The 23,272-nt window shown below is 37.6% G+C and overlaps 2 protein-coding genes and 1 long non-coding RNA gene across 3 annotated transcripts in view; 1 reads left to right on the top strand and 2 right to left on the bottom strand.

Moving 5' to 3' along the window:
- LOC136246179 (receptor-type tyrosine-protein phosphatase delta-like) overlaps nt 1–23,272 on the top strand; it is a gene marked incomplete at its 3' end in the record, with an annotated part of 46,339 nt that overhangs the window by 1,490 nt on the left and 21,577 nt on the right. The window contains exons 2-6 of the mRNA XM_066037625.1: nt 14,787–15,158; nt 16,281–16,616; nt 17,859–18,194; nt 18,663–18,998; nt 19,456–19,791. Coding sequence (XP_065893697.1) covers nt 14,787–15,158; nt 16,281–16,616; nt 17,859–18,194; nt 18,663–18,998; nt 19,456–19,791 — 1,716 coding nt within the window. The remainder of the gene's footprint in view (nt 1–14,786; nt 15,159–16,280; nt 16,617–17,858; nt 18,195–18,662; nt 18,999–19,455; nt 19,792–23,272) is intronic.
- LOC136246183 (phosphatidylinositol phosphatase PTPRQ-like) lies at nt 10,919–12,279 on the bottom strand. Its single transcript, XM_066037626.1, has 4 exons — nt 12,082–12,279; nt 11,664–11,972; nt 11,275–11,607; nt 10,919–11,226 (listed from the first exon to the last, which is right to left on the bottom strand). The coding sequence occupies exons 1-4, from the start codon at nt 12,179–12,181 to the stop codon at nt 10,925–10,927; spliced, it is 1,044 nt and encodes a 347-aa protein (XP_065893698.1). The 5' UTR covers nt 12,182–12,279; the 3' UTR covers nt 10,919–10,924.
- On the bottom strand, nt 20,069–21,351 carry LOC136246178 (uncharacterized). Its single transcript, XR_010696283.1, has 3 exons — nt 21,262–21,351; nt 20,252–20,707; nt 20,069–20,201 (listed from the first exon to the last, which is right to left on the bottom strand). It is a non-coding gene; the product is annotated as an uncharacterized lncRNA (long non-coding RNA).

The following is a 23,272-nucleotide window of genomic DNA, read 5'->3' as shown; positions in this document are numbered from 1 at the left end:
AGATCTTGAAACATTTAAGAACGCCGTAAGTAATATAATATATGATTGTTATTATTATTATTATTATTATTATTAATACTTTACAATACAGTAAACGTATTGAGGGTCAACCAACAACCCGTGTTGGCAGCCCGAAAAAGTTAAAACTTAATTTACTTAATTACAAAACTACTAAAGTACCGAGAAATTGCTAGATAAACCTACGTTATAACAATTACTACATCTGCAACAAAAATGATACGTACAAGGATTGTCAGCTGAAAAATGAAGTGTGAAGTGTTGATGTAGATACTTGTAGATGTTGACTTTAATGACTGATAGTGGCTGGCTTAGATCGATGGATGGTAATTTATTCCACAGTCTTGATATTCTGTTGAAATAGAAGTTCCTGGTGTAATTGTTAGAAGTGTAGACATGGTTGAGTTTATTATTAGAGGATGATCTGGTGTTTGCAGTGCTAAAAGAAACATGATCATATATATTAAAATGGTTGGAAGGCTGCTTTAGAGCTTTGATGAAAAACATGATGTCATAGAAATCCAGTGTATACATTAAAGGCAATAGATCTAGTTTGAGGAGACGAGTATGATAGCTAGATTCATAGTCTTTAAGGATGAATTTAGTTGCTTGTCGCTGAATCTTTTCTAGGGTAATAGTGTCCTTGATCAAGTATGGATTCCACAGCTCTGAGAGCAATAAGTTAACTGAGATCGAACAAGAGTTATGTATAGAGTTTTTTTGGCTTTAACAGAGTGACAGTTACTAAAAGCACGCCTTAGGAGGCCGAGATATCTATAAGCCTTGGAAGTTATATGTTTGTAATGATTCTCCCAGGAGAGGTTGTCAGAGATTTGTATACCCAAATCACGATGACTGTGCAGCCGAGGAAGTGTGTTACCATCAAGTGAATAGGAAGTAGGTGTCTTGTTGTTAAAACTCAAGTAGATACATTTACTGATGTCAAAAAATAAGTCAGAGTCGATGCTCCAGATATATAGCTGGTCTAGATCCTGTTGTAAATCAGTATGATCAGGGGGGTGAAGAATTATTTTATAAAGCTTGGTGTCATCAGCAAACAAAAATAGATTAGAAAACTGTGTAGCTAGTGTTAGATCATTTATATACATTAGAAACAGCAGGGGGCCAAGGATGCTGCCCTGGGGAACACCAGATAATACTGGCAATGGATCAGAAATAACATTGCAGACTTTAACATGTTGAAAGCGATTACGTAGGTAGTTATTAAACCAGTTCCAGAGGTTTCCAGTTATTCCATAATTTGATAGTTTAACTAAGAGCTATTATTGTTTACTGAGCAGTCAGCCCTGCTGGTGTGCTCAGGAATCACATAAACACAAATACATTAGGTACAATAATATGATTGGAATCTAGTCGTAAATAGATCAGTATCTGCAATTTCAACTGTATCATGTTCCAGTCGTTTATTGTTCTTGAGAAATAGCTGATTTGGTATGCTGTGGTGCATGGATGAGGTAGGTAAGATATAGTGAAGATGGTGGTATTGTCTTGTTGGTCGTGTTTTTGGTAAGTAATAATGAGGAATTTGGAGTGATAACTGTTGGTAGTGTATCTTATGCAATATTTGTAACCTGGATAATTTCCGACGAACTTGTAATGTAGGCCATTTTAGCTGATCCAACATTAGAGAAACTGAACTGAATCTGCCATAGTCATTCAACACCCAGCGCGCTGCTCTTCGTTGTACTTTCTCTAACTCTGAAATATCTCCAACGTGGTAGGGATCCAAGACAGCAGATGCATACTCTAGTTGTGGTCTCACCATTGTTAGGTAAGCTGATTCTTTAACTTGTTTTGAAAATTTGTTTAGATTGCGTTTTAAGAAATTGAGTGTTCTAGATGCTTTATTGACAACATTTGATATGTGAGGTGACCAAGATAGTGATTTATGAATTAAGACTCCTAGATACATATGTTGATCAGATATATCTAGTATGTGACTGTGAAATGTGTAGTCGTGAGTGAGTGGTGATAAGGATCTCGTGCAACGTATAACTGTACATTTACTAATATTGTAATGCTCATTAGCGTGCTACCCCTAGTGGGATTTGCTAATTAACATAATAAATGTTAGTCTTGCTGCCCAATCACTAAAACCGTCCTGGAAATTGAAATGTGTTTCTTTCTCTACCTTATATGAGTGCCCAAAAATGCCGCTTTATGCACCCATATAAAGTAGAGAAAGAAACGCCTTTCAATTTCCAGTACAGATTGTTTGATTTGACACCAAGACTAACATTTGTGGGTGGTTAGGAGGTAATTTCTCGTCACTTCATTTTTCCACCTTGCGTGCATCTCCTTCATTTAAGAGCCAAAATGCAGCGTGCCAATGGAAATATCCTGAATATAACCTTTAAAGGCACACTTCTACTCTTGAAAGATATTTATTTACCTGCTTTTGTGCTTTAGCACTGGTGTAATTGATGTAAAAGTATTAACTTCACTGGTAACCATGGATAAACTAAAAATAAAATTCGTCCGAATTTATCGATTAAATTGTGAGGTTGCTACTCCCTCAATGCTAAAGATAATGAAATCATTTATTGGCCATTGCTAGCTAATGAATACAGGTATATTGTATACAAATTTGAAATAAATTGGACATTGTTTACTGGTAGTAAAAATCAAAGTCCGAAAACTAATAGTTTTGATTATGATTATTATGCTTATTATTATTACTGAGCAGTCAGCCCTGTTGGTGTTCTCAGATTTGCCCAAATACATGCAACACAATTACAATAATAATTGTAGTCCAGTTCTAAAAATGTCAGCATCTGCAACTTCAATAAGATCTACTGGTAAAGAGTTCCAATCATTATTGTTCTTGAAAATAACTATCTAATCCAAAACAGCCAAGCTGTAAAAAAACAGTGCGGCCCTCAAAAAGGCTATGGTGAAAAAAGATGTGAAATCCAAGGTGGCGGCCAAGAAATGGCTGTGATGGTAGGTTAATGGTAAAAATTTTAATAACGACAATTCAAGTGAATTTTTGTGCCACTTGGTCTTGGCAAAAAAATTCACCTAAATTGCCGTTATTAAAATTTTTACCATTAACCTACCATCACAGCCATTTCTTGGCCGCCACCTTGGATTTCACATCTTTTTTCACCATAGCATTTTTGAGGGTCGCACTGTGTTTTTACAGCTTGGCTGTTTTGGATTAGATTTCATTTCTTTTTGTATTTGTATACCCCAAAGCCGGCCTATGGCCAGCTTTGGGACTTTTTTAACCTGTCTTTTTTTCTTTACTACAGGAAGAAGAAAAGGTGAAGCAGATGTACTTTAAATATTTCTGATTTTATCAGTAAATGTACAAATTATATATATAATACATATATTTATCATAGAACTCTCCATGGTGGTTTCTTTGTAACTGAACACTCTACAAGGTGACTTCTTCTTGCTGCTCTCTCTACAGGGTGAATGTTTGTAGCTGAATAATCTACAAGGTAACTTCTTCTAGCTGATCTATCTACAGGGTGATTTGTTTGTAGCTGAACTATCTACAACATAACTTCTTTTAGCTGATCTCTCTACAGGGTGATTTGTTTGTAGCTGAATTCTGTGCAGGTGATTTGTTTGCAGCTGAGCTCTTTACAGAATGGTTTCTTTGTATCTGAACTCTCTACAAGGTAACTTCTTCTAACTGATCTTTCTACGGGGCAATTTGTTTGTAGCTGAATTTTCTACAGGGTGATTTCTTTGCAACTGAACTCTCTACATGGTGGTTTCTTTGTAACTGAACTCTCTACAAGGTAATTTCTTCTAGCTGATCTCTCTACAGGGAGATTTGTTTCTAGCTGAACTCTCTACAGGTGATTTGTTTGCAGCTGAACTCTCTACATGATGGTTTCTTTATAGCTGAACTCTCCACAAGGTAACTTCTTCTAGCTGATCTTTCTACAGGGTGATTTGTTTGTAGCTGAACTCTCTACAAGGAAACTTATTCTAGCTGATCTCTCTACAGGGAGATTTGTTTGTAACTGAACTCTCTACAGGTGATTTGTTTGCAGCTGAACTCTCTACATGATGGTTTCTTTGTAACTGAACTCTCTACAAGGTAATTTCTTCTAGCTGATCTCTCTACAGCGAGATTTGTTTGTAGCTGAACTCTCTACATGTGATTTGTTTGCAGCTGAACTCTCTACATGATGGTTTCTTTGTAACTGAACTCTCTACAAGGTAACTTCTTCTAGCTGATCTTTCTACAGGGTGATTTGTTTGTAGCTGAACTCTCTACAGGTGATTTGTTTGCAGCTGAACTCTGTACATGATGGTTTCTTTGTAGCTTAACTCTCTACAAGGTAACTGATGTCTCTACAAGGTCACTAGTTTGTAGCTGAACTCTCTACATGGTGGTTTCTTTGTAACTGAACTCTCTACAAGGAAACTTCTTCTAGCTGATCTCTCTACAGGGAGATTTGTTTGTAGCTGAACTCTCTACAGGTGATTTGTTTGCAGCTGAACTCTCTACAAGATGGTTTCTTTGTAGCTGAACTCTCTACAAGGTGACTTCTTCTAGCTGATCTTTCTACAGGGAGATTTGTTTGTAGCTGAACTCTCTACATGATGATTTCTTTGTAACTGAACACTCTACAAGGTGACTTCTTCTTGCTGCTCTCTCTACAGGGTGAATGTTTGTAGCTGAATAATCTACAAGGTAACTTCTTCTAGCTGATCTATCTACAGGGTGATTTGTTTGTAGCTGAACTATCTACAACATAACTTCTTTTAGCTGATCTCTCTACAGGGTGATTTGTTTGTAGCTGAATTCTGTGCAGGTGATTTGTTTGCAGCTGAGCTCTTTACAGAATGGTTTCTTTGTATCTGAACTCTCTACAAGGTAACTTCTTCTAACTGATCTTTCTACGGGGCAATTTGTTTGTAGCTGAATTTTCTACAGGGTGATTTCTTTGCAGCTGAACTCTCTACATGGTGGTTTCTTTGTAACTGAACTCTCTACAAGGTAATTTCTTCTAGCTGATCTCTCTACAGGGAGATTTGTTTCTAGCTGAACTCTCTACAGGTGATTTGTTTGCAGCTGAACTCTCTACATGATGGTTTCTTTATAGCTGAACTCTCCACAAGGTAACTTCTTCTAGCTGATCTTTCTACAGGGTGATTTGTTTGTAGCTGAACTCTCTACAAGGAAACTTATTCTAGCTGATCTCTCTACAGGGAGATTTGTTTGTAACTGAACTCTCTACAGGTGATTTGTTTGCAGCTGAACTCTCTACATGATGGTTTCTTTGTAACTGAACTCTCTACAAGGTAATTTCTTCTAGCTGATCTCTCTACAGCGAGATTTGTTTGTAGCTGAACTCTCTACATGTGATTTGTTTGCAGCTGAACTCTCTACATGATGGTTTCTTTGTAACTGAACTCTCTACAAGGTAACTTCTTCTAGCTGATCTTTCTACAGGGTGATTTGTTTGTAGCTGAACTCTCTACAGGTGATTTGTTTGCAGCTGAACTCTGTACATGATGGTTTCTTTGTAGCTTAACTCTCTACAAGGTAACTGATGTCTCTACAAGGTCACTAGTTTGTAGCTGAACTCTCTACATGGTGGTTTCTTTGTAACTGAACTCTCTACAAGGAAACTTCTTCTAGCTGATCTCTCTACAGGGAGATTTGTTTGTAGCTGAACTCTCTACAGGTGATTTGTTTGCAGCTGAACTCTCTACAAGATGGTTTCTTTGTAGCTGAACTCTCTACAAGGTGACTTCTTCTAGCTGATCTTTCTACAGGGAGATTTGTTTGTAGCTGAACTCTCTACATGATGATTTCTTTGTAACTGAACTCTCTACAAGGTAATTTCTTTTAGCTGATCTCTCTACAGGGAGATTTGTTTGTAGCTGAACTCTCTACAGGTGATTTGTTTGCAGCTGAACTCTCTACATGATGGTTTCTTTGTAGCTGAACTCTCCACAAGGTAACTTCTTCTAGCTGATCTTTCTACAGGGTGATTTGTTTGTAGCGGAACTCTATACAATGAAACTTCTTCTAGCTGATCTCTCTACAGGGAGATTTGTTTGTAGCTGAACTCTCTACAGGTGATTTCTTTGCAGCTGAACTCTCTACATGATGGTTCTTTGTAGCTGAACTCTCTATAAGGTGACTTCTTCTAGCTGATCTTTCTACAGGGTAATTTGTTTGTAGCTGAACTCTCTACAGGCAAGAGTAAATAATGGAAGAGAGAGTATCCAACTGCCATATACTGCATCAAAAATGAGCACGTCAAGTAGAGAAGCCATCCTGTAGTGCTTTCAAAGGCAGTGTTGAATGAAGTAATAAACACCTTCTAGCTCAGACTGTTTGACTGCAAATCATGCCTGGACACTTCAAACAGTCTGAGCTAGCAGGTGTTTATTACTTCATTCAACACTGCCTTTGAAAGCACTACAGGATGGCTTCTCTACTTGACGTGCTCATTTTTGATGCAGTATATGGCAGTTGGATACTCTCTCTTCCATTATTTACTCTTGCTACAGGTGATTTGTTTGCAGCTGAACTCTCTACATGATGGTTTCTTTGTAGCTGAACGCTCTACAAGGTAACTGATGTCTCTACAAGGTCACTAGTTTGTAGCTGAACTCTCTACGTGGTGGTTTCTTTGTAACTGAACTCTCTACAAGGTGACTTCTTCTAGCTGATCTTTCTACAGGTGATTTGTTTGCAGCTGAACTCTCTACATGATGGTTTCTTTGTAGCTGAACTCTCTACAAGGTAACTTCTTCTAGCTGATCTTTCTACAGGATGATTTGTTTGTAGCTGAAGAGAGATAACCATCATTAACAATTGTGATGAAAAGATGTACAACAAAACAAATAGGCATGTGAAACCTTGGACAGCATGCGAACACAAAAAGTAGAGGACTACACTGTGGGCATGGCAAGGCAAAAACAACAACAACAAAAAAGACTAATTACTGTAATTACAAAAATAAAACTGTCTAATTTGTGCACCACTCTGTACAATTTCGTGCTAGAAAAATTCTATGAGAGGCAGAGATACTGGCAGAGGCAGCAGCATCTAACCATTCCTTAATAATGTGCTTCGAAATCCTTATATCAGCTTGAACAAAGTTTAACAAACTAGATAAATTCTTGACGGAAGACACTTGAAAATGATCAAGTACCGTGATTTCAATGGTGTCATAATAGTTAGCAATATTTAGGCGATCAAATTCAGCCAACAGCTGCAGATACTCAGTTTTGCTCTGATTCCTATTGCAAGCAGACTGGATGTGATGGATGGAGTCCAGAGGGCATGTTAGTTCCAACAGAGTGATGGACGAACTCTGGGAATTATATATTACAATGTCTGGACGGTAGGATGTAATAAGGAGACTCATCGGAATTGTAGACTGTGGAGAATTATCAGCATGGAAATTAGGTATATCAGCAAACACTTTAACAAATGGGATGTCAGCAAATGCTTCAGAAAGTTTAGTGGCCAAAACACGAAGAACCTGATCATGACGGTAGGTATACCGCTGTTGATTTAATGCTGCAGGGCAGCTACTTAAAACATGAGCAGTTGTTGGGCGCCGTGAATCGCAAAGCAAACACTTCGCTTCACATAGGATGGACCATCTCTGTAAATTCACAGCGGTGGGTAGAGTGTCAGATGCTGCACGAAGGAGGAATGACAATTGACCGGGGTGGAATCCCTTCAGTAGCTCTCTACAAGGAAACTTCTTCTAGCTGATCTCTCTACAGGGAGATTTGTTTGCAGCTGAACTCTCTACATGATGGTTTCTTTGTAGCTGAACTCTCTACAAGGTAACTTCTTCTAGCTGATCTTTCTACAGGATGATTTGTTTGTAGCTGAACTCTCTACAAGGAAACTTCTTCAAGCTGATCTCTCTACAGGGAGATTTGTTTGCAGCTGAACTCTCTACATGATGGTTTCTTTGTAACTGAACTCTCTACAAGGTGACTCCTTCTAGCTGATCTTTCTACAGGGTGATTTGTTTGTAGATGAACTCTCTACAAGATAATTTCTTCTAGCTGATCTCTCTACAGGGAGATTTGTTTGCAGCTGAACTCTCTTCATGATGGTTTCTTTGTAGCTGAACTCTCTACAAGGTAACTTCTTCTATTGATCTCTCTACAGGGCGATTTGTTTGTAGTTGAACTCTCTACATGATAGTTTCTTTGTAGCTGAACTCTACAAGGCGATTTCTTCTAGCTGAACTATCTCTTTCCATAGTTGCATGAACTCCCTACAAGGTAACTTCTTCTAGCTGATCTCTCTACAGGGTGAATTGTTTGTAGCTGATCACTCTACAGGGTGAATTGTTTGTAGCTGATCTCTATACAGGTTACCTGTTTCTAGCTGATCTCTTGAATTCTCTTCAGGGTGACTGCTCTATTAGGATGACTGCTCTATTAGAGTATCTCGATCTCGCACTTGCTGCACCAAGTTGGATTTCGTGTTATAACTCCGTGGCTTTATGTCTGATTCTTCTACACCATTGAAGAGCTTTTCTAAGATGATTACTCCATCTATACAGCGATTTTCAAAGCATTACCCCAAGCGGTTTATCTGGTAGGCGTGGCAAGTAATCGTTTTTTATTAGCTAATCTCGATTGCGTAATTGTTACACACTGTTGGTTTTTTCGTTGTATCTTCCTGGTTTTTAGCTCGATTTCTTTCAAACCACAAAAGGTTTGAGGTTCAATAGTTAACCTATTCACCCACCGATTTTCAGCTTCTTCCCATACGCGGTTTACCCTGTAGGCGTGACAACATACTGGTGTTATTTTTCGTGAATAATCGATCATAACTCTTTTCCAGTTTATCGTATCCTAGCCAAAGTTGGTACAGAGATGCGCCTTTATACCCCGCTTCAGTGTGCCAAATTTCAAGGCAATCGGATATGGCGTTCGCGTTTTATAGCAGTTTTTGTAAGTGTGCGAAAAGAGGAAGAAAAATAAGAAGAAAAACGAAGAAACTAAGCCAATTTTTGAAGTCGCATATCTCGGGGACGCTTGAAGCGATTTCGCTCAAATTTGGAATGTGGAGTGCTGAAGGTGGAGGGAGTGTCCACAGCAAAAATCGTCTTGTTTAATCAAGGCAGCACAGAGCTACGGAGGTGCGAAAATTGCGTTTTCTTCCTTCCTGTCAATATACTCACGGGTGTTGCGCGCCGGCTTCTTGGGCCGCACGACACACTACCGTGTGTCTTGATTCTGGTGTGCTGTGGTAGATACATGTGGTAAGATGTAGTGCAGTGGATGGTACTGTCTAGGGTTGGCAATGAAAAATCAACCTCTATAATTTCTCCTCCAACTTTGGGTGATCAATCCTACCCAAGTCTACATCAAAACTGTAGGGTAATAATACGGTGACCCCTCTTGCTGTTCCTGTAGTGCGCATTTTAAATTTTCGCGATTTTTCAGGTTTTTAAATAAAAATGGGCAGCAGTGATGTTGTTTAGCGCGCTCCAATGTTTCCATGAATGTACATTACGTGGTGGTCATCATACTATCAAAAACGGATGCGTAGTCTTGGGGATACGGAGGCTGCGAGTTTCTAAATCATAGCGTGAGTCGAGAGCATCAGCTTGCGTTGGCACGTAAACACCGTAAAGCTCCACTTAATATCCAAAAAGGTGTCTGGGAGTTTGTAAAACAACCTTGGACTTCGTTACTTGAGTTTCAGTGGGTTGATTGTTCATTGCCGACCCGTCAAGCGCCGTTTTAGCGAAAATTGAAGTACAGCGAATCACGTTTTAAGTGTATTTTGTAGAGCATGTCACCCAATAACCCAAAAAAGTACTGGACAACATTCTAGATGTTCCTGCCCATTTTTATGTATATGAGCCGAAATCCATCAAAATTTACGACACGGCTATATCTCAAACCGAAGGCATTTGGTCTCTAACGTACCCACCATTTAAAACTAGATCACTGGTAGGCTCCATCCCCTAAGTAACAAGCTAATCGAAAGGGGGTCGATTTTTTCATTGTCAACCCTATACTATCTCGTGGATCGTGATGTTAACTTTGTGTAATATTTGTAGTCGAGATAATTTGCGGAGAGTCTGGAGAGTTGGCCTTGATAGCTGATTTAACATTGAGGTAACAGAACTAAGTCTACCATAATCATTCATTACCCAGCGTACTGCTCTTCGTTGTACTTTTTCTAGCTCTACAATATCTGCAGTTTGGTGAGGGTCCCAGACGTCAGATTCATATTCTAGTTGTGGCCTGACCATTGTTAGATAAGCAGATTCTTTAACTTGTTTTGAACATTTGTTTAAATTGCGTTTCAGAAAATTAAGTGTTTTAGATGCTTTAGTAACAATACTAGAAATGTGTGGTGACCAAGATAGTGATGTAGAGTAAGCCACCAATGTCCGACCACCATAGGTTCGGACGCGATTTTTCTTTAAACCCGCAAAGAAAATGTCTGCTCTTGCTATGCCTTTGGAGAGGTCTAGGCCTTAAACTCTTGCATGAAAATTTTCAGATCTGCAGCTTCCTTCGTCTGGTTGCAGGAGCTGCAAAAGTGAGGTCTTCAAGAGTCTTTAGACTTTTACACTTTATTTATTCGATGCCAACGTGGTGACCTCATTGAGGTCTTCAAGATACTGAATGGGTATTATGAGATAGACCCTACAAAGTTCTTCACTTTAACACCATTCTGATCAAGGAAAGGGGTCCCAGAACACTGATATTGATGTGGAACTTAGCACCGTAGTGCAAACATTTTGTGGTGGTGCAGAAGGAACTGTAATGGATAACAGACACAATAAACAGATTTCATTACTAAATACACACCATATGGTTATTTACTACTTAAAATAAAGTTCTCTGCATACACGTATCTGCATGTTCACTGAAAATACATTGTACAATTTCATGGGGGTATTATTTAGTTATTGGAGATGCACTTACAATCTTCAAATGTTCTCACCAGATCAGTAGCATTGGGACCTGCTCCAGCACTAGTATTACCATAAATGACAAAATCGTAATCTGTGTCCTCATTTAGATCAGTAATTTTGTCCATAAATGTACTATTGTCATACACCATCATTAAAGTATTTGTGCTGTTGGAATAGACTACAGTATAGCTCAGTAGAATACCATTTGTAGGATCAGGAACAACCCATGACAACTGCACACTTGTAGAGTACATAGTTACTGCTGAAAAGTTCCTTGGAGCATCAGGTACTGTAAAGTCAGCAAATAACAACCACCACAGTGCTAGCTACACCTTACCATCTTCGTCTGTTCTTACATGGATTTCATCAGTTGCTATTCCAATATGTACAAAGTTTGGTCGTTCATTTTGGTCACCAAAAGAGAAGGCTCGAATGCAAAAGCCATAGTAGGTAAATGGTGTCAACTCCGCTATTATAGCAGTCTGGTTGCTAGTATCATCCACCATGTCCAAGGTGATATTCATTATCACCATCTCAATATTAGGAGGTGTTGAATCAAGAATTGAGTAGCCTCTGATTTCACCATTCAGAGTCATAGGATATTGCCATGACAACTGTACTGCAGTAGAGTTGAGAACTACTATCATGAAATTAACTGGTGGGGATGAGCCTATGATGGAAATATGATTACAACGAAAGTACTAATACACAGCATGATGCACTTACTATCTGGATCAGTTAGAATACTGAATGTATCAGTCAATTCTCCAGCTTCAATATGAGTGTATGCTCTTACAACCACAGTGTACATTGTGAATGGACCAAGCCCACCAATCACCCGTCCATATGAAGTGTTTGTAGTTGCATAAACTAGTACACTTGTATCATTGTCACTAACAGTCTTAACATTACCAACAGAGTAGAGGATTTCATATGATGTGATAATTCCATTTGTTACATCAGGTTGATCCCAAGTGATAACTATTGCAGTGGAGTTTACTTCATTAACAAATAGATCACCAGGAGACCCAGGTCCTATAGATTGACAAGTACATATGTAAATATGATCAAGACAATTAATAGATATGCTTAGAAGTATGTGGTGATATACTAAGAATACTTTAACCAATAATCCAAGACTTACTGTCTTCATCAGTGGTCACATTGACTACGTTGCTACCATTTCCTTTGGTAACAGTAGTGGCAAATACCTGGACCTGATAAGTTGTGAATATCTCCAACATAGTAATAACAATTGAAATATTGGTAGTATTAACATTAGCAGTAGTATTATCAGTGGTATATACTACATGATAGGATCTAACAATTCCATTGGGAGTCATTGGTGGTTGCCACATTACATTAATTGAAGTGGAGCTCACATTAAATGCCATAACATTTAGAGGATCACTTGGGGCTATAGGAATTAAAGACATTTTTATTATTACAATTTCTAATTAAGTTTGTTTGGTAATTACCTGATTCATTTGTTTGTACAGTAACATTTTACTGGCTTCACTACGTGCTACAGTAACTACCAACACGTGAAGTGTATAAAAAGTAAAGGGAGTTAGTCCAGTCACTAATGCTGTGATCCTGGTAGAGTTTAGTTCCATCAAGTCCATGCTACTATTTATCCTGTATACCACAGTATAGTAACGTATCATCCCATTAGTGACAGTGGGTACATTCCAGTTGATCTGTATTGTAGTAGAGTTAATTGGTGAAGCAGTGACATTCTGAGGAGGACCCAGAGCTACAAACAAAGATAATAATCAGTAAATTAATGCATACCCAAGCACAGATAGTTAATCACTGTTGCAATCGTAGACAACAAAGAATCAATAAAATTAATTAAAATTTGAAATGCAGATTTTGACAGTTTTCTAAACTTAAGGTACAAAATTAATGACATTTGCGAGACACACATTTCTCTGTTGTAGTTCAAGCACAAGACATGTTTGTTGTAGTATCTTGGCCTCATGTGCACCCTCCGTATACTATCACTCTTTGTTCATGCTTAAACATTGTCTCCAGTGCAAACTGTAACCAATCACATGCTGGATAAAATGCACATTAAAAAGAAGTAATCTGTTCCAGATGTAATATCCATTACTCATCATTCTGTCATTTATTACTTGTTACTGCAAAAACAGTACAATTCAGGTGAATTTGGTGCTGAATCCTAGTGGAGGAGGCAACGCAAATTCACCTGAATTGCTGTAACTAAAATTTTTGCCATTAACCTACCATCACAGCCATTTCTTGGCCGTCACCTTGGATTTCACATCTTTTTTCATCCTTCCCTTTTTGAGGGCCGCACTCTTTTTTTACAGCTTGGCTGTTTTGGTTTAGATAAGTATGTTACGTGATGAAAATTTCACTTGGCAACAGCAGGCCCGTGACAATGACAACAATGCATTGGAAGCCTGTAGTTGGATACATTGAGTATAGCTAATGACAACCACTTGTTCAAACTGTCATGGGCACTCATGGTATTTTGATGACTAAACTGTATGCACATTTAAAGTGAAGACCAGCCAAGATGAGAATGCTTGTTAGAAAAACCAACTACGAAATGGCTATAATCATTGTTAGAAATTCTACAGTATTATACTAGTGAGACTTACAATTTTTAGCTAAACTCAAGGCTACCAGCTCAATCACAAAGGTTTTCAGTTAAGTGATGCATCAGTTAACAAGTCATGTGCTCTAATAATGCAGTCACCATTAATGTTGATTTAATTGATAATCGTGGTCCTACTGTAAAATGGATTTTTACCATGTCTGGTTTTGATGTACTCGACAAAATATTGTTGTTTTTCTTAAATACTGCCACCTATTGTCATGCTGTGGTTAGTTCCTGCTTGGTTAAATGCCTATCAGGTTTACATGTCATTGATGCACATTGAAAATACAACTGCTGGTGGAGGTTTATAGCAATTTATATAAATTTTGTATGCGACCAGATCTACAAGAGCTGTATGTTTGCACTTTTTTTGACTAGCTAACCAAGAAATAGTCAACCGAAATTTTGACCATAGAAGCTAAAAATTTTAGAAACTACAGCACTACAAAGTGCTAACAGAAGAATGGTCAGTGAAAATACACAAATAAACTACAGTCCCTTGAAGAACTGTAGTCTTGTATAGAGAACTTACACCACCAAATTCTCTTTGAGCAGACAAATCCAATGCTGGATAAGTTATGTCGTACAGATCCTTCTTGTGGGAAAAAACTGAGTCGCACGTCCAACGTGAGGTAAACTAATGCTCATTTCCTTTCTCTCCTAGGGAGCACTGACAAAGCACAAAGATTTCTATGTGTATAATAATGCGAGATCAAGATACTTTAATAGAACAGTTGTCCTAATAGAACATTCATTCAACAAATACATGATAAAATTAAATCAATATAAGTGCAACCCTCTTTTATCCCAATTTGCTAATAAAGAAAAACCAAGACAGGTAAAAGCAAGCCCTTTGGGGCTTATGCATGCAAAAAGGAAGTGATATCTATTCCACAATAGCAGCCAAGCTGTGAAATAAGGGTGGAACTCCCAAACAGTCAGGTATAAAATCAAAGGTGGTGGCCAAGATGTGGCTGTAATGATGACAATGCCAGGCATGGAGTGTGATACCACAAGGATTTTGTCTTTTCAAAACAAGTGCTCAAACAATTAGTTGATGGAATTTTTTTTATAATTTGTAAGTACTGTATTTCCACCCGTTATATACCAAAACTAGAGCAAACATATGTAACTAGATCTGAAAGAATCTCACATGTTTGTGCAAGCCTAATTTTATGACAGAATACGTTTTATACACAATTATGTGTATTGTGTTACAGCTTCAACTGAAACTCCAACTGAAACTCCAACTGAAACTCCAACTGAAACTCCACTAAATGTCAATGTAACTGTTGAGACATCTCGTAATATCACATTGTCATGGGACCGACCTTCACTAGAAGAACAAAATGGCATACTTACTATATACCATGTGATTATCATGGAAACCCAGATACTATATTTAGACAATGGAACAGTAATCACACCAATGGGAGAGAATTTCAACAGGACATATAATGTTTCAGAAGGACGTATACAGTTGGTTGACATGTTACATCCTAGCTACAACTACACTGTTAGAATAGCAGCAGCTAATGCAGCAGGAATAGGTCCCTTTAGTGACCCCATCACTGTGATGACATTGGAGGATGGTGAGTATTATGTACTGTTGTTAGCAGAAAATAGCTACAGTTGTATGTATGCCACTATTTATTTTATGACTAATGGATAGGACCCTTAACAACACATAATCCAGAAAACTGGATCTAATATGCATGTCCTGGACAAAGACATGCATATATAGACATGCATAGGACATGCATAAAAGACGGTACTTCCACATCTCATTTCTAATACCAGGACTAAGGCCCTAAAACACAAACATGCACATAATCCAAGAACAAAAAACAAAAAACAAGCAGGGAAAATGATTGAATAGTTTAACATCTTGGCAACAGCACTAGGGTTGGGCAATATTGAAAATTTCCTCCCACGGTTATTGTGGAGCTTATTATCACGATTATTGCAAATATCACGGTATTGAAATGAACTATAGCAAGTACATTCAAAACTGTTTACACAGTATATTTGCATGGGTGAACTTTGTTTACCAGCTACCACAACTGCAAGGAGTTTGGAAAAACCAGCCTAACTTATAGAGCATGGAGTGCATATAAATTTTGAAGGAGACATAGCTAGTTTCTATGTATATAGCTAGCAGATAATTTACTAAGACTTACTAATGTGAAGCCAGAATTTTTATCCCACAATCACAGTAAGTTTTAGTGCTCTATCCGGTACACGTGCCTTGCCATGTGCCTTGCCTCGCATGTATTCTAATAATTAGTGTGTCGCTTCGTGTAGTGGTGCATGGGTTAGGCTTGTTTGCTAGTACAAGGAGGCTGAAATACTGATTGACAAGTACAATATGGCGTTGTTAACACGTGTAAGTGTGTATTTGCAGCTGTATTCCCGCCATGATATCGCAATAACCACTTATACAGGTATGGCGGTTTTTCAGAAACAAGGCGGTATCGATTATTGCCAGCTGTAATATCGCCTTGTTACCGTCATACCGGTATATCACCCACCCCTAAACAGCACTAGTAGGTTTACATAAGTAGTGAATAGACATACAATTAAACTAGGGTATAAACAACAGAAGTTAACAGTGTGTGTGTATGTTCGTGTGTGTGTTCGTGTGTGTGTTCGTGTGTGTGTGTGTGTATCAACTTGTTACACATTATGATATTATGTATACTCATGCTACACAGCTCCAACTGAAACTCCACTAAATGTCAATGTAACTGTTGAGAAATCTCGTAATATCATATTGTCATGGGACCGACCTTCACTAGAAGAACAAAATGGCATACTTACTATATACCATGTGATAGTCATGGAAACCCAGATACTATATTTAGACAATGGAACAGTAATCACACCAATGGGAGAGAATTTCAACAGAACATATAAGGTTTCAGAAGGACGTATACAGTTGGTTGACATGTTACATCCTAGCTACAACTACACTGTTAGAATAGCAGCAGCTACTGCAGTAGGAATAGGTCCCTTTAGTGAACCCATTACTGTAATGACACTGGAAGATGGTGAGTAATTGTGTTTAATTGTATAAAACCATTTGCTAGTAAAATGCAATTGAATCAATTATCTGGATAGTAGTATGATATCTACACTAAACATGTCATTTGGCAGTTCAGTATGTTAACTGATGAAAATTTCACTTGGCAACAGAAGGCCCGTGACAATGACAACAATGCATTGGAAGCCTGTAGTTGGATGCATTGAGTATAGCTAATTACAACCACTTGTTCAAAGTGTTATGGGTACTCATGGTATTTTGATAACTAAACTGTATGCATATTTAAAGTGAAGACCATTGTTAGAAATTCTACAGTATTATAATAGTGAGACTTACAATTTTTAGCTAACCTCTTGTGTACCAGGCTACCAACTCAATCACAAAAGTTTGCAATTAAGTGATACAATTCATGTGCTCTAATAGTACAGTCACCATTAATGTTGATTTAATTGATAATCATGGTCCTACTGTAAAATGGATTTTTACCATGTCTGGTTTTGATGTACTCGACAAAATATTGTTGTTTTTCTTAAATACTGCCACATATTGTCATGCTGTGGTTAGTTCCTGCTTGGTTAAATGCCTATCAGGTTTACATGTCATTGATGCACATTGAAAATACAACTGCTGGTGGAGGTTTATAGCAATTTATATAAATTTTGTAGGCGACCAGATCTGCAAGAGCTGTATGTTTGCACATTTTTGACTAGTTAACCAAGAAATAGTCAACCGAAATTTTGACCATAGAAGCAAAGCGTTTTAGAAGCTACAGCACTACTAAGTGCTAACAGAAGAATGGTCAGTGAAAATACACAAATAAACTACAGTCCCTTGAAGAACTGTAGTCTTGTATAGAGAACTTACACCACCAAATTCCCTTTGAGCAGGCAAATCCAATGCTGGATAAGTTATGTCGTACAGATCCTTCTTGTGGGCAAAAACTGAGTCGCATGTCCAACGTGAGATTAACTAATGTTCATTTCCTTTGTCTCCTTGGAAGCACTGACAAAGCACAAAGATTCCTATTACCTTGATGATACCACAAGGTTTTTGTCTTTTCTAAACAAGTGCTCAAACAATTAGTTGATGGAATTTTTTTTTATAATTTGTAAGTACTGTATTTCCACCCGTTATATACCAAAACTAGAGCAAACATATGTGACCAGATCTGAAGGATCTCACATGTTTGTGCAAGCCTAATGTTATGACAGAATACGTTTTATACACAATTATGTGTATTGTGTTACAGCTCCAACTGAAACTGCATTAAATGTCAATGTAACTGTTGAGACATCTCGTAATATCACATTGTCATGGGACCGACCTTCACTAGAAGAACAAAATGGCATACTTACTATATACCATGTGATAGTCATGGAAACCCAGATACTATATTTAGACAATGGAACAGTAATCACACCAATGGGAGAGAATTTCAACAGAACATATAAAGTTTCAGAAGGACATATACAGTTGGTTGACATGTTACATCCTAGCTACAACTACACTGTTAGAATAGCAGCAGCTACTGCAGCAGGAATAGGTCCCTTTAGTGACCCCATCACTGTGATGACATTTGAGGATGGTGCGTGTTATGTACTGTTGTTAGCAGAGAATAGCTACAGTTGTATGTATGCCACTATTTATTTTATGACTAATGGATAGGACCCTTAACCCCACATAATCCAGAAAACTGGATCTAATATGCATGTCCTGGACAAAGACATGCATATATATACATGCATAGGACATGCATAAAAGACGGTACTTCCATATCTCATTTCTAATATCAGGACTAAGGCCCTAAAACACAAACATGCACATAATCCAAGAACAAAAAAACAAAAAAAAAAAGCAGGGAAAATGATTGAATAGTTTAACATCTTTGCAACAGCAATAGTAGGTTTACATAAGTAGTGAATAGACATACAATTAAACTAGGGTATAAACAACAGAAGTTAACGGTGTGTGTGTGTGTTCGTGTGTGTGTTCGTTTGTGTGTGTGTATCAACTTGTTACACATTGTGATATTATGTATACTCATGCTACACAGCTCCAACTGAAACTCCACTAAATGTCAGTGTAACTGTTGAGACATCTCGTAATATCATATTGTCATGGGACCGACCTTCACTAGAAGAACAAAATGGCATACTTACTATATACCATGTGATTATCATGGAAACCCAGATACTATATTTAGACAATGGAACAGTAATCACACCAATGGGAGAGAATTTCAACAGAACATATAAGGTTTCAGAAGGACGTATACAGTTGGTTGACATGTTACATCCTAGCTACAACTACACTGTTAGAATAGCAGCAGCTACTGCAGCAGGAATAGGTCCCTTTAGTGACCCCATCACTGTGATGACATTTGAGGATGGTGCGTGTTATGTACTGTTGTTAGCAGAGAATAGCTACAGTTGTATGTATGCCACTATTTATTTTATGACTAATGGATAGGACCCTTAACAACACATAATCCAGAAAACTGGATCTAATATGCATGTCCTGGACAAAGACATGCATATATATACATGCATAGGACATGCACAAAAGACGGTACTTCCACATCTCATTTCTAATATCAGGACTAAGGCCCTAACACACAAACATGCACATAATCCAAGAACAAAAAACAAAAACAAAAAGCTGGGAAAATGATTGAATAGTTTAACATCTTGGCAACAGCACTAGTAGGTTTACATAAGTAGTGAATAGACATACAATTAAACTAGGGTATAAACAACAGAAGTTAACGGTGTGTGTGTGTGTGTTCGTTTGTGTGTGTGTATCAACTTGTTACACATTGTGATATTATGTATACTCATGCTACACAGCTCCAACTGAAACTCCACTAAATGTCAGTGTAACTGTTGAGACATCTCGTAATATCACATTGTCATGGGACCGACCTTCACTAGAAGAACAAAATGGCATACTTACTATATACCATGTGATAGTCATGGAAACCCAGATACTATATTTAGACAATGGAACAGTAATCACTCCAATGGGAAGGAATTTCAACAGAACATATGATGTTTCAGAAGGGCGTATACAGTTGGTTGACATGTTACATCCTAGCTTCAACTACACTTTTAGAATAGCAGCAGCTAATGCAGCAGGAATAGGTCCCTTTAGTGAACCCATTACTGTAATGACACTGGAAGATGGTGAGTTTTTGTGTTTAAGTGTATAAAGCCATTTGCTAGTAAAATCCAATTGAATTAATTATCTGGATGGTAGTATGATATCTACACTAAACATGTCATTTGGCAGTTCAATATGTTACGTGATGAAAATTTCACTTGGTAACAGCAGGCCAACAACACTAATTTTATTTTAGAAACCTGCTAGCAGGTTTCTTCATGGTTTTTAAAGACCTGATTATCTGCCAAAGATCAAAGCATACTATGCATAGCATTTTCTAATTGCTCTTTTAACCTGTTATCTGCAGTCCTTCTCTTGTCTCTAAACTCAGGAGCATCATGTTCTTTTGTGCTGCAGTAAACTTGTGATCACTCCTTTTATCAACACTCTTTTCCCACTCCTTCAGGTAGTTTAAAAAATCCTTCTCATGCCACTACATGCATATATAACAATAAAGTTACAAGAGTAACAAAATTAATTCACCTCAAAACGATCATCATTCTTTTCTTTGTAGGGGTCTAAATCTTGTTTGATCCTTTGTGTTCCTTCTTCTAAACATCTGGTATTCATCATATTAAAAAATCTATCAAAAGTTCTCACAAATCATTCAGTCTCCTTGGTGTCATTATCTCCATAGTAAGCAAAAGCACTAGCAACAGTGTTACTTAGCACCTAAATTACAGTAATGCCAAAGTTAGGTGTGTATTCTTTATTTGGTGCTGCACATATCATCACCTGAGCAGCTAAATTTACCCTCATCCTAGAATGTGAATTTAAATAAATGTGCTCATGGGTCAGCTTTGACAGCTTAAAACCCAATTTGAAACGCTGCTTGTTGTAAACTCTTTTGAGATGTTCCCAACTGATGTACCATCCATTGATTTGCACAATAAACAAACATGGCATTATTTCAGTTGTGATTCTCGATGCTTGGTGCATCTGAGAAACAATGACAAATAAATACAATACAGCATTAAACTTTATGAATGTTCTATTAGAGTACTTTAAACTTTAAAAGAGCTTTGTATGCAAATGTGTGGGCTTTAGTTATCTGCTTATCTGAATACTTTTATTATTATTATCTGATATCATTGGGATTTGATTCCACTGTATAGCTATGTGTGCAGTACTGGGATTAAAACATTGGAGATGGCACTAACCTACTTTTCCAAAATTAGAAAAGTTTTTAAGTTTATACCATAGTTCGCTTTATTTTCGTGCAAAAAAATTTCGTGATAAACATTTTGTGTAAAAATATTTCCGTAACATTTACATGAATGACTGCTCTATTTTTTAGTAGTTTGATCTTTAGTAAAAAATTTTCGCGTATGAAATTTTTGTACAATTTTTGGAGACAAAAATTATTTTACAATGAAAAAAAAGCTAATTATGGTATGAAATGTATGACAGCATGCATGTATTATAAAATCACAGCATGCATTTGTGTGCACATGCAAATAAAGGTGGGTATAAAATATACAGGCAGTTCTCACCCACAATGCTCTAGCTTGGTTGTGGTCAAACAAGTTTGACCAAGCATTCCGCACTGTCTTAATGAGATGGGGGACATCTGATATAAAAAATATATCTCTTTCATCACTTGAATAAGGATTCCGCACTTTATAAACAATATGATTTTCCTTCCGTTTTGCGATGCATTCTGAAAAACTTGGGGTTGCATGACCCTTTGTCACCTGTTAAAGATATTACTTTCAGCCCACATCCCACACCAGTGGAAACAAAACATCAGCAAGAGGTCAGTGGTGGGATACTGGGCATAAGGAAATTGTACTAACAAACAGACCCCTGACCATGAAGACAAGCATATGCTTTGCAATCACAGGCTTTGATTGTTGAGCTTCATCTTGTAATGTCTGTTCATATAGCTGGAGAGTATTGTTAATTGTCCCTACATCTACAAATCCAATCACCTTGCACTCGTGCTTATCGTACAATAATCCTTCCTTAATCTTCATCTCATCAGATACAATAGAAACATATTTTTGGTGGTCTTCTAAGGTGTCAAATTTCATGGCTTGTAAAAGTTGTTGCGTTACCTCTGGTTGAATTCCAGTATCTTCTTTATTGAAGTGGGTGTAATCTTGTAGTGTTAAACCACATGGAAGAACCAGTGTCTTCCTCAGTGTATCGTATGCAGTACCTGATAGCATTTTTAAATGGAGACACCAACGAATGAACATCGGATGCCACCTTCGTTGTGTTGGCACTCTTGCAAGGTTCTTCAGCTACTCACTCCAAAAGAGATGGTGAAAGGTGTTGGGCTGATATTTACGCTGGATTTCTTCAGAATGCTCTTGTATGATGTTGTGCAGCCCTGTATGCAACCTATTGTCAACATCGATACTTTTTGCATCAAACGAATCTCTTATCTTCTTTACTAAATAATCATTTTTCTTTTCTGTGGAATGTAGTCTTTTTTTGATGAGCATTGTTTTCTCTTCTCTTTCAGGTGCTTTTAGCCATCTGTCATTGATATGGCTGCTAGTATTGACTACCTGTGAAGGTGAAATTGCTTGTCATTTCAATAAATAGATCTTAAATTTGGTCTATAAGCAATGCAGTTGGCACATCTGGACTTCTCGGTTAGAATCATGCAATTTGATGCTCTAATTGTTCCAGAGATTATTTCCCCATCACTACCATATACACTACAGGCATTATCAAGATAAACGATAGTGTGTCGTGCAGCCCAAGAAGCCAGTGCGCCACACCGTGGGTATATTGACAGGAAGAAAGAAAACGTCATTTTCACACCTTTGTATCTCGGTGAACCAAATTTGCTACAGGGTTTCCTGCTAGCCAGGGGAGTCTACATACCAAATTTGAAGGAAAACACTCCAGCCATTTCCAAGATACAAGCTGCCAAAGTTTTGAGTTTTTTTTCTGTTTTTTCTTTTTTTGTGTGTGTGTGTGTGTTTTTGCACACTTGCAAAAATTATTATAAAATGCAAACGCGTACTCCGATTGCCTTGAAATTTGGCATACAGAAAAGGAATCCAAAGGCGAATCCTAGCATCACATTTGGTGCAAATGCGATGAATGGTTCAGGAGTTATGACCGATTATTCACGTAGAACAAGATCAATTTGTTGTCACGCCTACAGGGTAAACCGCTTCATGGAATGAGTTGAAAATTGCTATGTAGATGGAGTAACCATCGTAGGAGTGCCTTTTGGTGGTTTGAAAGAGATCGAGATAAAGACCATGGAGACAAGAGGACACCACTTGAAACTTTTCAAAAAACCATCACGTCTACTTTTAAGGTCGAACTTTTCACCCAGAGAGTGATAAATACATGGAACTCCCAGCCAGCAGAAGTTGTTTCAGCACCAACAATCTCTGCTTTCAAAGCAAGTCTTGATAATTATTGGAATGACATAGGATAGAGATATGAACAAAGGCCTAGTGCCTAAACTTTATTTTTGTAACCCTATTTGTATATCCATTAATTAATAATAGTAATTATATAACCAAGTACTAAGAA

This window comes from Dysidea avara, unplaced genomic scaffold (genome assembly GCF_963678975.1).
Source record: "Dysidea avara unplaced genomic scaffold, odDysAvar1.4 SCAFFOLD_228, whole genome shotgun sequence".
NCBI classification, from domain to species: domain Eukaryota; kingdom Metazoa; phylum Porifera; class Demospongiae; order Dictyoceratida; family Dysideidae; genus Dysidea; species Dysidea avara.
The sequence above is the reverse complement of the archived record's forward strand: the minus strand, read 5'-3'. Positions and strand labels throughout refer to the sequence as shown.

What these genes read in the sequence shown, in the direction of transcription:
- LOC136246183 (XM_066037626.1), bottom strand. Translation starts at nt 12,181, where the DNA reads ATGTTGGAGATATTCACAACTTATCAGGTCCAGGTATTTGCCACTACT. An exon ending in TGTGACCACTGATGAAGACA is followed by an intron (nt 11,973 to 12,081) that starts GTAAGTCTTGGA and finishes GTCAATCTATAG; the next exon opens with GACCTGGGTCTCCTGGTGAT. An exon ending in TATTCTAACTGATCCAGATA is followed by an intron (nt 11,608 to 11,663) that starts GTAAGTGCATCA and finishes TTTCCATCATAG; the next exon opens with GCTCATCCCCACCAGTTAAT.